The following is a 14,002-nucleotide window of genomic DNA, read 5'->3' as shown; positions in this document are numbered from 1 at the left end:
GGTTGCTTTCCTTTAGAACATAAAAAACAGTTATTTAAATAGGATCCTCTCCTTGACTGTCCTTATGCCAATAATCAATGATTCAATTATAGTTTTCTAATATGTTTTTGTTCCAATTCTTCTTCATTAGTCTTCCTTATAAAAAGATTTTAATGAATTCTATTTGTTTGTTCTTCTGGATAAATATTAAGTTACAACCCAAAGGACTTAGATTTCATTTGTTTCTGAGATCAAAATAAGGTCTCCACATTCTCCTGCCTTATAGATGCAGGAAGTTGGCAGAGATTATGTTTTCCTTCAGTGCATAAATGCAATTTATCTTTGTGCAAGGGTCATAGAGACCTTTATGGTATTTGCTTTGAAATAATAGTTAAGAATTATAGGCTGTTACATTTTTCTATTTCTCTTGAAAGAGAGAAAAATTCTAGAAGGAAAATCCTGAAGAATGGATATCAATGCAGTTTTCTGGGAGTCTCCTATAATACCTTGTTTTTTGTTTTTTGTTTTTTTTAACATTTTTTTATTGATTTATAATCATTTTACAATGTTGTGTCAAATTCCAGTGTTCAGCACAATTTTTCAGTTATTCATGGACATATACACACTCATTGTCACATTTTTTTCTCTGTGAGTTATCATAACATTTTGTGTATATTTCCCTGTGCTATACAGTGTAGTCTATTCTACAATTTTGAAATCCCAGTCTATCCCTTCCCACCCTCCACCCCCCTGGTAACCACAAGTCTGTATTCTCTGTCTGTGAGTCTATTTCTGTCCTTTATTTATGCTTTGTTTTTGTTTGTTTTTGTTTTTGTTTTTTAGATTCCACATATGAGCGACCTCATATGGTATTTTTCTTTCTCTTTCTGGCTTACTTCACTTAGAATGACATTCTCCAGGAGCATCCATGTTGCTGCAAATGGCATTATGTTGTCGGTTTTTATGGCTGAGTAGTATTCCATTGTATAAATATACCACATCTTCTTTATCCAGTCACCTGTTGATGGACATTTAGGCTGTTTCCATGTTTTGGCTATTGTAAATAGTGCTGCTATGAACATTGGGGTGCAGGTGTCATCCTGAAGTAGATTTCCTTCTGGATACAAGCCCAGGAGTGGGATTCCTGGGTCATATGGTAAGTCTATTCCTAGTCTTTTGAGGAATCTCTACACTGTTTTCCATAGTGGCTGCACCAAACTGCATTCCCACCAGCAGTGTAGGAGGGTTCCCCTTTCTCCACAGCCTCTCCAGCATTTGTCATTTGTGGATTTTTGAATGATGGCCATTCTGACTGGTGTGAGGTGATACCTCATTGTAGTTTTGATTTGCATTTCTCTGATAATTAGTGATATTGAGCATTTTTTCATGTGCTTTTTGATCATTTGTATGTCTTCCTTGGAGAATTGCTTGTTTAGGTCTTCTGCCCATTTTTGGATTGGGTTGTTTATTTTTTTCTTATTGAGTCATATGAGCTGCTTATATATTCTGGAGATCAAGCCTTTGTCGGTTTCACTTGCAAAAATTTTCTCCCATTCCGTAGGTTTTCTTCTTGTTTTACTTCTGGTTTCCTTTGCTGTGCAGAAGCTTGTAAGTTTCATTAGGTCCCATTTGTTTATTCTTGCTTTTATTTCTTCTAGGAGAAAATTTTTTAAATGTATGTCAGATAATGTTTTGCCTATGTTTTCCTCTAGGAGGTTTATTGTATCTTGTCTTATGTTTAAGTCATTAATCCATTTTGAGTTGATTTTTGTATATGGTGTAAGGGAGTGTTCTAGCTTCATTGTTTTACATGCTGCTGTCCAGTTTTCCCAACACCATTTGCTGAAGAGACTGTCTTTATTCCAATGTATATTCTTGCCTCCTTTGTCAAAGATGAGTTGACCAAAAGTTTGTGGGTTCATTTCTGGGCTCTCTATTCTGTTCCATTGGTCTATGTGTCTGTTTTGGTACCAATACCATGCTGTCTTGATGACTGTAGCTCTATAGTATTGTCTGAAGTCTGGAAGAGTTATTCCTCCAGCCTCTTTCTTTCTCTTCAGTAATGCTTTGGCAATTCTAGGTCTTTGATGGTTCCATATGAATTTTATTGTGATTTTTTCTAGTTCTGTGAAATATGTCCTGGGTAATTGGATAGGGATTGCATTAAATCTGTAGATTGCCTTGGGCAGTGTGACCATTTTAACAATATTGATTCTTCCAATCCAAGAGCATGGAATATCTTTCCATTTTTTAAAGTCTTCTTTAATTTCCTTCATCAATGGTTTATAGTTTTCTGTGTATAATTCTTTCACCTCCTTGGTTAGATTTATTCCCAGATATTTTATTACTTTGGGTGCTATTTTAAAGGGGATTGTTTCTTTACTTTCTTCTTCTGTTGATTTATCGTTAGTGTAAAGAAATGCAACTGATTTTTGAACGTTAATTTTGTAACCTGCTACCTTGCTGAATTCTTCAATCAGCTCTAGTAGCTTTTGTGTGGACCTTTTAGGGTTTTCTATATATAGTAGCATGTCATCAGCATATAATGACACTTTTACCTCTTCTTTTCCAATTTGGATCCCTTTTATTTCTTTCTCTTGCCTGACTGCTGTGGCTAGGACTTCCAGGACTATGTTGAATAGGAGTGGTGATAGTGGGCATCCTTGTCTTGTCCCAGATTTTAGTGGGAAGCTTTTGAGTTTTTCACCGTTGAGTACTATGCTGGCTGTAGGTTTGTCATATATAGCTTTTATTATGTTGAGATATGTTCCCTCTATACCCACTTTGGCGAGAGTTTTTATCATAAATGGGTGTTGAATTTTATCAAATGCTTTTTCTGCATCGATTGAGATGATCATGTGGTTTTTGTCCTTTCTCTTGTTGATGTGATGTATTACACTGGTTGATTTGCGTATGTTGAACCAGCCTTGTGTCCCTGGGATGAACCCCACTTGGTCATGATGTATAATCTTTTTTATGTGTTGTTGGATTCTATTTGCTAAAATTTTGGTGAGGATTTTGGCGTCTATGTTCATCCCTTTTTTTTTTTTTAATTTTTATTGAAGTGTAGTTGATTTACAATGTTAGTTTCAGGTGTACAGTGATTCAGTTATACATATACATACATATATATTTTTTCTTTTCAGATTCTTTTCCATTATATGTTATTACAAGAAATTGAATATAGTTCCCTGTGCTATACAGTAGGTCCTTGTTGTTTATCTATTTTATATATAGCAATGTGTGAGTATTAATCCCCAACCCCTAATTTTATCCCTCTCTGTCCTTTCCCCTTTGGTAACCATAGTTTGCTTTCTATGTCCATGAGTTAGTTTTTGAATACCTTGTATTTTTGTACTGGTATTTGCTGGCATATACTTTTGTTTGTCCAATACTGAACTTTCTTTTTAACACTTCATTCTTTGAAGGTAAAATAATTACCACAATAATACTATTATTTATTAAATGCCTTCTCTGTGCCAGGCATAGTGCTGGACATTTTGGGATCTATTATCTCATTTAATCCCCACAATAACTCTATGAAATATGTGTGATCATCCTATTTTACAGATCAGGAAACTGAAACCCAGGATGCTGGTAATAAGCAGCACAGTCGTAATCCAAACCCAGATGTTCCCAAATCCAGCATTCTGCCTATTTCATAACACTGTTTTCCAGCAACCATATAGCCTGGAAATAATGATAAGATATATCTTTATTATATAACTTGCATTTTCAAAGACATTTTTTAATAATAATGGTGATATTAAGCATCTTTTCTGTGGTCCTGATTTTATTAAGAAAGCCAGTTGTGTTTTACTATTAAATAAGTTGATAACTATTACTAGGAAAAATACTAATTAATATGCTTCAATTAAATTCTTAAGCAATATTTAAAAGGTATAAAAATAGCAGAGTGAATAGCCATGCGCCCAGCACTCAGCTTAAGACATAAAACATTAACCCCAGAAGGTCTTTATATACCTTCCCTTGATCATACTATATATCCTGTCATCTCCCAGAGATAATCACTCTTCTGAATTTGGGGTTACAGGAGAGCTAGTCTTGATTATTGTATTCATTATAGTCACAAAAGGAAAACAGATGGCATCCTCCAATTGGGGGTTTGAGGAGGATATATTCACAAAAGGAATTTTTTTTTTTAATAAGGTGTAGATGTGGGAGAATCACAGGGAAGGTAGAGTAACCTGGAGTTGATAAAAACCAAGTTATCCATCTTTAGGTCCAAAGCGATGAGAGGGGAGCAGTTTCCAGAATCTGGAAGAAGAGAGAGTCATAAAGAATTGGCTTCCATGAGATGAGCAGTGACCTCTGTCCTCACTCAGAGCACAGCTAGGTCAAATGACCTTACAGGGAAAGAGCCAACCCAGCCTCACTGATTTCTTTCACCATCTCACCCTGGGGCTTCCCAATGGCCAAACTCACCTAGAGGGTGGAGAGTACGGGAGCCCTTTGATGTGGTCTGGAAAAGTCAACCTCCTGGAGCAGAAAACAGGTGGACAAGGGTGGAGACAGGTAGAGAAGAGGGGGTCTGTAGGGAAGCATGAAGCTGTCTGGTGCAATCATGTTTCTAGCTTTTAAAGTACTCTTTTAAAAATGAAGAAGTAATACATTTTATTCTTAGCTCATATTGAGATAATCCTATACCTAAATTTCCCAACTTGAAGTGCCAAGTTGGGGCAGGAGCAGTGCCTAGGTTGAGAGAGGGTGCTGTACAACCCCAAGAGAGTCTTGGAAGACATGGAATTAACACCATTAATTAATCAATTAACTCAAAATGTATTTAACAAATGCCGACTGTGAGCTGAGCATTGTTCTTGGCACACTATTGATATAGCAGCAAACAAACCACAATCCCAGATTTCATGGAGCTCACAGTCTTATAGGGGAGACAGACCATTAGCAAACAATATGTAGATTTGTCCAGTGACAATAAGAGCTAGGAAGAAAAATGACAAGGGGTGGAATGCTGGAGAGCACTCTTTGAGAGAAGGTGGTCAGAAAGCCCTCTCTGATAAGGTGGCATCTGAGTCCTCAACGAGGTCGGGGAGTGGGTATTGCTGATACTAACGAAAGCATTCCAAGGAGACCATCGAAGTGAGTCATCAGTTTGTCAGGGACAAAGAAGGAGGATGTTAAGTCTGTAGCCATGAGGATGAAGCCAGGTCAATGAGAGAGAGAAAAACAGACTTTGGGGGGAGGTAATTCTTTAAGTTGTCAACTTTTTCTTTATCGTGGCCCCTCAAGTTGACCTCGAAAATTGGAATTTGACAGCATATAAAAGTCTTTGTTCATAGCTACTAGGGAAGACTCCAAAATGCATCATTTTTCATTTTATGGGTAATTTTTTCTTCAGTTTCTTCCATTAGCAGGTATCTTAAAGTGAGTGTAATTAATATTCATTTGGCAAGTATAGGCAAAACATCTTTAAACAGACTTTGAAGAAAGTAGGAAAATGCTTGACTTTGAGGGCAGAGCAGTGATGCCATTTCCACAGGGACGGCTTTGGTCTAGGACTTCATTTGCTTTCATTTAGCAATTAATAAAAATTGCTGGCATTTATTAGAATTAACTGTCCTTGGAGGTAGCTAGGGTTAAAGAGAAAAAAATGCCCAAGATCATCCAACCATTAAGTTATTAAGTGGGAGCATGAGGGTTCCGAACAGGCCATCTGTCTCCTGAGCACACGTCCATCAGTGGTTTTCTGATGGTCTCCCAAAACAATGGGGAGGGCTCTCAAACAGGGTCCCACCTCCCTCCAATGAATCCTCTCCATGTGTCTCACAGAGGTCTTTTTAAAATGAAGATCTGATTTTAATACTTTCTTGCTCTAGCAGTTAGGTATTGCTTTCAGCATTTGTAATAGAAAACCCAAAGAAGAGTGGCCCAGTTATACAGAAGGTGCTTTTCTTTCTTTCTTTCTTTCTTTCTTTCTTTCTTTCTTTCTTTCTTTCTTTCTTTCTTTGGTGTGAGGGGGAGGTAGTTAGTTTATTTATTATTTTGATGGCAGTACTGGGGATTGAACCCCAGACCTTGTGCATGCTAGGCAAGCACTCTACCACTGAGATATACCCTTCCCCTCCCTAGAAGGTGTTTTTCCTACATCACAAGAAGTTGGAAAGTGACAGTCCTGGGCATTATGGCTGGTCCATGGTTTATCAAGGAGCCAAGTTCCTTCTATTTTCCTGCTCTGTTATCCTTAGTGCCTGGCTTTTCTCCTCGGGGTCTCAGGACGGCTCCTGTTCCTCTAAGCGTGAAACCAAGTTCCACACAAGATGGGGAAAGACGATGAGCAAACAGTACAGATCCCTTGAGTTTGTCCCTCTTTGTCAGGAAAATAAATGTGTCCCTGACAGTCCCACCATTAGACTTTTGCTCACGTCTCACCAGTCAGAGCTATGAATACTGTATGTAGAGCTGTGTCTATGGCCGCTCGTAATTGCAAGGGGGTCTGGGAAATCATGATCTTTAGACAAGTGTATCACCATTCCTAAAAAATTTTTTAAATAAAAAATAAAAACAGGGTGCTAATAGTAAGGAAGAAGAAAGTGTATAGATTTTGTATAAGCCACCAGCGTGTCTGCCATAATTACTTAAAATTCTTCACTGACTCCTCATTGCCACAAGATAAAATCTGAACTCTTCCCTTACAGGGAATCTAGGGTCCTCTGTGACCTACTCTGACCTGTCTCTCCTGCCTGGCTCAAACACCATTTTCCTCGATCATAAAGTACCAGTCACTTTGTGTATCAAGCTCTCCCATGATTCCATGCCTTTATTTGCTCTTCTCTCATTCTTTTTGCTTCACATCATCATATTTCTTTTGTCAGCCCCAAGTATCTCATCTTTCAAGTCTAGCTGAAGGATTACTTTCTATTTGAAATCTGCTTTGACTCTTACAATCAGACTGGGTGTTCCTTTCTGGACACTCCTGTAGCACCTGGAACTCATTTCTATGTATCATTCTTTTGATTGCAATGAAGTTGTTGGTGTGTGTCTGTGTCCCTGACACACCTGAGATCTCATGAGTTCCTTAAGTGTAATATAAATAAAGAAACGAATGGTTGTTGGTCTTCAACCCTCATCTCGGTAGATATTGCTTGACCCAAGTGAAAATTGCCTTCTGTTTTGATTTTCGTACTCTGTGTACCTGAGCCATACATTCCTATTTCAGTGATGCTTCTTTAAAGTCATTTTTTGTTGTTAATCCAGATTTGCTCCTCTTTGGTTCTAGTTGTAGAAAAGGATAAAGAAAATGGACTTTTGCTTCTGGAACTGAATCCTCCTAACCCCTGGGATTCAGATCCCAGATCTCCTGAAGATTTGGCTTTTGGGGAAGTACAGGTAAGAAAACACTAAATTATTATAGTCTTAAAAACAAACATAAAACCAAGATGTATATATTTACACCCTACATTACCTTGAATATTCTTGGATGTGGCTAGTTAGGACATATAATAAAGTAATTCTGAACTCTTGAGCAAATTTTTTAGAAATCCCCAGAACTTGCAGGGAGTACAAGGAAATAGATCCTGAAAAAAATAAAAAACAAACAAACAAACAAAATCAAACAAACAAACAAGAAAACTTTAAGAGGTCGTCCCAAAGGAGAAACATGGAAAACTACTGGAGGAAGTTCAGAAATTGCCCTTAATACCAGATCATTGTCAGATAAAGTGGCCAGTTGTATATTTCTGTGTATTGCTGTAAGATCTTTTCACAAACCTTCTTGTGCATTTTCCTACTTTTAGAAGGGAGTTTCCTCCAGAAAGAACACTTTGGTAGTTGGGAGAGGTAAACAATCAAAAACTAATTTTGTTGGAGTATTTGGGAAGCTTGTGAAAATGGACCATTACTTTTTGGAGGAAACAAATTGGAACCTACCCATTACAAGCATAATAACCTGAATTTGATCTGTCGACCTCTCTTTACCCTCTTTGTTGGCTTTTCACACAGGAGTTTCTCTTACCTTATCTCTGCTTCTTGGCGTGTTCCCTTTTCATATGGATATGCCAGACCATGGGAAGGGAGTGACGAATTGATTTAGAATCCTTTAGTCCATGCTGTCTCTTAGTCATTGTTTACAGCCATTCTCAGACACCTTGACATCCTGAGTGAGTCAGCAAGTAGTTTAGAAGAGAAAGCCCTACAAGGCTCTGCCAGCCCACCAGGAATCATTCGCTCAGATATCCATTCACGCCCACTCTGGTAACTAAATCCCTAAGTATCTGCCATGACATCTCTAACTGTCTTTCCCTGTAAATTGTGCTTTGAAGGAACTGGTCACAAAAGATATTCTGCAGTGCAGACTATAAATAAATATTTAGGAGCTAATTTAAATAGAGTAGAGCTGGGTAAATCAATTGGTTTGACACCTAAAACCAACCATGAGAATTTCTATTCTAAAAAGTAAAGTGATCTCTGCTGGGGTTGTGTTCTATACAGATGCTGCTGCTGAGTCTCCCTTGAGTCCCATTTCACTGAACATGCTTAGGAGCAAAGTTCTCCAAAGTGACTTGTTAGCTAACCAGCACAGTTCATTGTTGCTGGTGGGTGATGATTTGATAATCTGAATCTCAGTCTTCCGACAGGTAACGTACCTCACTCATGCCTGCATGGACCTCAAGCTGGGAGATAAAAGGGTGGTGTTTGACCCTTGGTTAATTGGTCCTGCTTTTGCCCGAGGATGGTGGTTACTACATGAGCCTCCATCTGATTGGCTGGAGAGGCTGTGCCAAGTGGACCTAATCTACATCAGTCACATGCACTCAGACCACCTGAGGTAATGAAGTCTGAGCGCTCAACTCAGAAGAAAATGTTACAGCAAAGGCATCACTGTTTTTTCGGTTCTTTTGCATCTTTTTCGATCACTGCTGATTTTGAGGTAGATTCATTGGGATGATGAAAAGAGGACTAATTTAGATAAAAGCTTACATTTGCATAGCATAATTTTTAAACCATTTTTTAAAATTAAAATACAATCAGTTTACAATGTTGTATCAACTTCTGGTTTACAGCGTAATGTTTCAGTCATACATATATTCCTTTCCATATTCTTTTTCATTATAGGTTACTGTAAGATATTGAATATAGTTCCCTGTGCTATACAGTATAAACTTGTTATTTATCTAATTTATATATAGAAGTTAGTATCTGCAAATCTCAAACTCCCAATTTATCCCTTCCCACCTCCCTTCCCCCTGGTAACTGTAAGTTTGTTTTCTATGTCTGTGAGTCTGTTTCTGTTTTGTAAATAAGTTCATTTGTGTCTTTTTAAAAAAAATATTCCACATATAAGTGTTATCATAGGGTAGTTTTCTTTCTCTTTCTGGCTTACTTAGAATGACGATCTCCAGGTCCATCCATGTTGCTGCATAGCATAATTTTTAAAGTACTTTCACGCAGTATACCATTGGAAATGTAGAAGGAGCTATCGTGGGAAGGAGGAAAGGGTTTAATAACTATCTTCTCACTTCCCACCCTCAGGCTACTTGAAGAAAGTCTTAAGTTTAAGGATCATCAAAATTGACTTCCTTTTTTTGGCCAACATTTATGAGTGGACATAAACAACAAGTTTCTTCTGTAGAGCACAGGGAACTATATTCAATATCTTGCAGTAACCTATAATGAAAAAGAATATGATAACAAATATATGTATGACTGAAACATGCTGCACACCAGAAATTGACACACATTGTAAACTCACTATGGTTCAATAAAAAAACTACATTTATGGCTGGAGTCAGCACATCCTTTCTATAAAGGATCAGAGTGTAACTATTTTGGACTTTACAATCAATATGGTTAGTGTCTCAATGACTCAACTCTGCTGTTACAGTACAAAACAGCCATAGGCAATCCTGAATAAGCCCGATTGTCTTCCAATAAAATCTTATTTATGTACAATGACACGTGAACATCATAAATTTTTCATGTGTCGCCGAATAGGCTTGCCCTTTTGATTTCCTTTTCAACCCTTTAAAAAGGTAAAATGCGTCCCTAGCTTACAGCGTCAGGTTGCTGTGGTTTACCAATTCCTGATTTGTAGCACTTCAACGACACTGAGCTCCCAGCTTTTGGACCCTGAGTCAACCCCTGCCCCTCAACACTCTGTTGAAACCAGAGCCCTAAGATACTGAGGACAGGAACTGAAACTTCCCTAACTCAGGCAATCAAAAAGGAGGGAGAAAGAAGATCTTTTATTTACAAAAACACACACATTCATGAAGAAACGATTATCAGAAGAGGGAGGGTCAGAGTCCCAATCCCCTGGCTTCATTACAGGGTCCCGATTGTAGAAGTTTGGGTCGCTGCTGCTGGGTTGCCAACGTAAACACGTAGCAGTGCCCACAATGTGCTAAAATGAAGCCATTTCAATCTTTTTTTCTTCTGTGGCTTTATGTGACAAAGTTCACCTGAAGAACATACTTTGATAGACGTGTCCACGATTAGGGAAAATACATTGTTTGCTGGTTGAATGGCCCTTTGATTTTTCTGTTGAAAGCATATGAGATCTCTAAGGCATGAGTATGTTCCCTCTTTTTTAAAAACTTAAGTAATTAACTGCCTTAGTAACAAATTACCTGCAACACACTTAAAAATTGAACACCACCCACTGAGATATTGTGATGCTACGATTAAAAATCTCCTCGTCTGCTGCATGATACCTTTGTTCCATACAAGCTTCTGGAAGTAAACTTGTAAAACTTCAGGATTATGAGAACCCTGGGTTTGTGCATTGTGTAATAACAATATTGTGTAGGAGTAACTGTATACAGCTTCTCTAGAGAGATTAGTATCTCATAAACAAGGTAATTGCTTTATAGTGCCTGTTAACAAGATACCTTTGTCTAATGAGAGACAGTCTATGAATATATACTGAATTGTTGGGAGGATAAGAGCTTACTATGTTATTGGTCCAGTTTTTTCCCAACTGCTGTCCTGAAAACCAATTTAGTTTTCATTTCAGGGGCTTGTGTGGGCCAAGTTGCCAGGCGTTAAAACACCAATTCTCAACTGTAGTATCACAATGCATTGGTTGTGTAGTGTATTGTAAATAGTTTATTACTGAAAAGTTATCAAAGCTTGTAATTTTCACTCCTTTGAGTTTATTTCCTTGATATAGAATAGACCCTTACTTTTTATTATTATTATTATTATTATTATTATTATTACTATTTTTTTTTACTTCGTTACATTTTTGTTTTGTTTTTGTAGGGGGGGTAATTAGGTTTTTTATTTATTTATTTTTGAATGGAGGTACTGGGGATTGAACCCAGGACCTTATGTATGCTAAACACACATTTTATGACTGAGCTATACCCTCCCCTGACCCTTACTTTTTAACTCTTACCTATTCAGCTAATAAATACAAAAGTCATTTGTCCCCATTCCTCTTATCTGACCTTTACTTACTGAATAAAATCTCCTTGATTCACAAAAGCAAGGGGGAAAGATCAATGTGCTTTAGAAAACAGTCTTTAGTCAAGGAAATGTGATTTTATTATGTAAATACGTCAGAATTGTAACATGATATTATTAATAGATGCCAGTAAGAATTGTCAACAATTTAAAAATCATGAAGCAATAAACATCCATGTTAGAATAATTTATCCTGACTCCCAAAGTCCTTTAAAATAGAAACTTTAGGTAGTTAACCCAGAGACTGAAGACATGTTCAAGGAATCCTTGATTTTTTTGAATCCTTTGATTTTAGAGAAGAAAATCTACTGATTTTTTTCCCTCTGGATTCTATTTAATACAATGCTGGAACTTGAATATTAGAATCGCTATTAAGTACAGATATGCTGGTTTTGTTTATGCTTTGCTTATGATTAAATAGCTTATTTCACCTGACATTATATTTTATGTACAAGTCTGATTCTTAAACCAGATAGTACTTTCATTAAAGTTGGAATTGCATTCTAATAGAAGAAGCACTAAGTTTAGGATCAGAAAACCTGAATTTGAATGCCAATTTACTATTTGTTAGTTGTATATTTCTGAACATGTTTCATCATTTATGAAAACAAACAAAAAAGTCAACGGTTTGTGTGTGTGTGTGACAATCAAGTAAAATAATATGTGAAAGTGCCTAACACCATGACTGAAATATAATAGATACCTATACAGCCATTTATTTGTTTATTATTCATCTTTTTTGCCACACCCACAGTGGTGTATAATCCTTTTGTATAATTAGTGTTCAATAAATGAAAGATGACCATCTAATTAGGCACTCAAAAGTGCTTGGATGGTTGATTGTGTACTGAGCTGGGATTACTACAAATGGTAACGTAGTTTTCCTCTACACTAAATTTTAATGTCTTGCCTAGCTGGTAAGCCACTCTCCTTAAGGACAAAGAATTCATTCTGTATCCCAATGTGGCTATCAACCTTTGAAGGTTGAGAAATTGTCCCCCATGGTGGGCAGTCCACAGGTTCTCCTTGTCTTAGAGCCAAGCCTTTCTCTTACTGGGAGCTGCTGCTTGAGGAATGAGGGAAAAATGAAACTCATGGAGATCGTCACCTACCAGAAACCACGTTAGCATGACTTCTCCACTCTGTATCTTCTGTTAGAATTACCTTTGCTCAGAGCAGCATCAGTGTGGAAGATGGGTATTTGCACACCTGGTTAGATGTACATGCCATGGTGTATGGTATGTTCTAACAATAAAGAGGAATCTTCTAGGAAATTCCCCTCACTGTATGGTCAACATTGAGAAAAAAACTCTTCTTTTGGACTCTGGTGAGAGTCTGGTTTTTAAGTTCCTTGCTTCTTGGTCAACATGTTGGTTTAAGGAGCCAACTGTCTCTTCTACTAGACGATCCTACTTTTTCACCTTTCAACCTTTCTGTCCTTCTGATCCTAGTTACCCCACATTGAAGAAGCTTGCTGAGAGAAGATCCAATATTCCCATTTATGTTGGAAACACAGAAAGACCTGTATTTTGGAATCTGAATCGGAGTGGTGTCCAGTTGACGAATATCCATGTAGTGCCGTTTGGAATATGGCAGCAGGTCAGACATCCATGTTCTTTCCACGCTTTTCAGTTATGCTTCCTGGAGTAAATTTTAAATGAGGTAGTCACTTTAAAAAAACAAAGACCAACTTTGTACATGGTACGGTGGAAATACATAGTACTGTGTAAATCTCTATTTAAGCTAAAAAAAAAGATGGATTTTCTCTCCATTTATCAATGATATGATTCTATAGTACTGGATAATAAGTCCAGTTCCCAATAAGGGGGGTTTCTTTATAGAAGAGACGACAACTTCTTCAAATATTGAATTAAAAGCCAAACTGATATAAACAGTTGTTGTTTTTATTGCTAAATTCCAGGTGGACAGAAATCTTCGATTCATGATTTTGATGGATGGTGTTCATCCTGAGATGGACACTTGCATTATTGTGGAGTACAAAGGTATTTTCTTATCCTCATCAACAATCCAAAATGAAAAATACTCTCGGAAGGAAGGAAAATAATAGCTATCCAAAATTTCATCCTATGTTCAATTTTTTTAATTCTTTTTTTTAAGTGATTTTTTTTTTTTTGGTAGGGGGAGGTAATTAGGTTTATTTATTTATTCTTAGAGGAGGTCCTGGGGGTTGAACCCAGGACCTCATACATTCTAAGCATGCACACTCTACCACTTGAGCTATACCCTCCCCACTTCATCCTATGTTCATCTTCTTCCATCTTCATTTTCCATAGAATATAGTATATTCCATCCCTCTCTAAGAAAAATGGGCTGTCATTCAGATAATCTTACACAGAACAAATTAGCAGTAACATACTCTATGGAGTACCAGGGACAAAGCTTTTTTTCCAAAAGGCAACAGATATTCTATACTTCACCTATAGTAATTTCATCAAAATTGCCTTTATTGAATAACTGCTCTACTTTCATCTTGAAATATTATGTACGACAATCATACACTTCTGTCTTTCATGTGAGAAGATGGCTTTACCCCAAGAGTCATTGAATAAAATTTCCAAAA

General features: G+C 37.2%; 1 protein-coding gene across 8 annotated transcripts in view; it reads left to right on the top strand.

Annotated features, from left to right (window-relative positions):
• Positions 1 to 14,002, top strand: part of LOC102517286 (cytidine monophosphate-N-acetylneuraminic acid hydroxylase) — a 216,339-nt gene that overhangs the window by 179,727 nt on the left and 22,610 nt on the right. For all 8 annotated transcript variants that reach the window (XM_032462609.1, XM_032462608.1, XM_032462605.1 and 5 more), the window contains 4 exons: positions 7,235 to 7,344; positions 8,592 to 8,782; positions 12,873 to 13,020; positions 13,343 to 13,424. In XM_032462609.1, the coding sequence (XP_032318500.1) occupies positions 7,235 to 7,344; positions 8,592 to 8,782; positions 12,873 to 13,020; positions 13,343 to 13,424 (531 nt within the window). The remainder of the gene's footprint in view (positions 1 to 7,234; positions 7,345 to 8,591; positions 8,783 to 12,872; positions 13,021 to 13,342; positions 13,425 to 14,002) is intronic.

Source organism: Camelus ferus, chromosome 20 (genome assembly GCF_009834535.1).
Source record: "Camelus ferus isolate YT-003-E chromosome 20, BCGSAC_Cfer_1.0, whole genome shotgun sequence".
Classification (NCBI taxonomy): Eukaryota; Metazoa; Chordata; class Mammalia; order Artiodactyla; family Camelidae; genus Camelus; species Camelus ferus.
The sequence above is the reverse complement of the archived record's forward strand: the minus strand, read 5'-3'. Positions and strand labels throughout refer to the sequence as shown.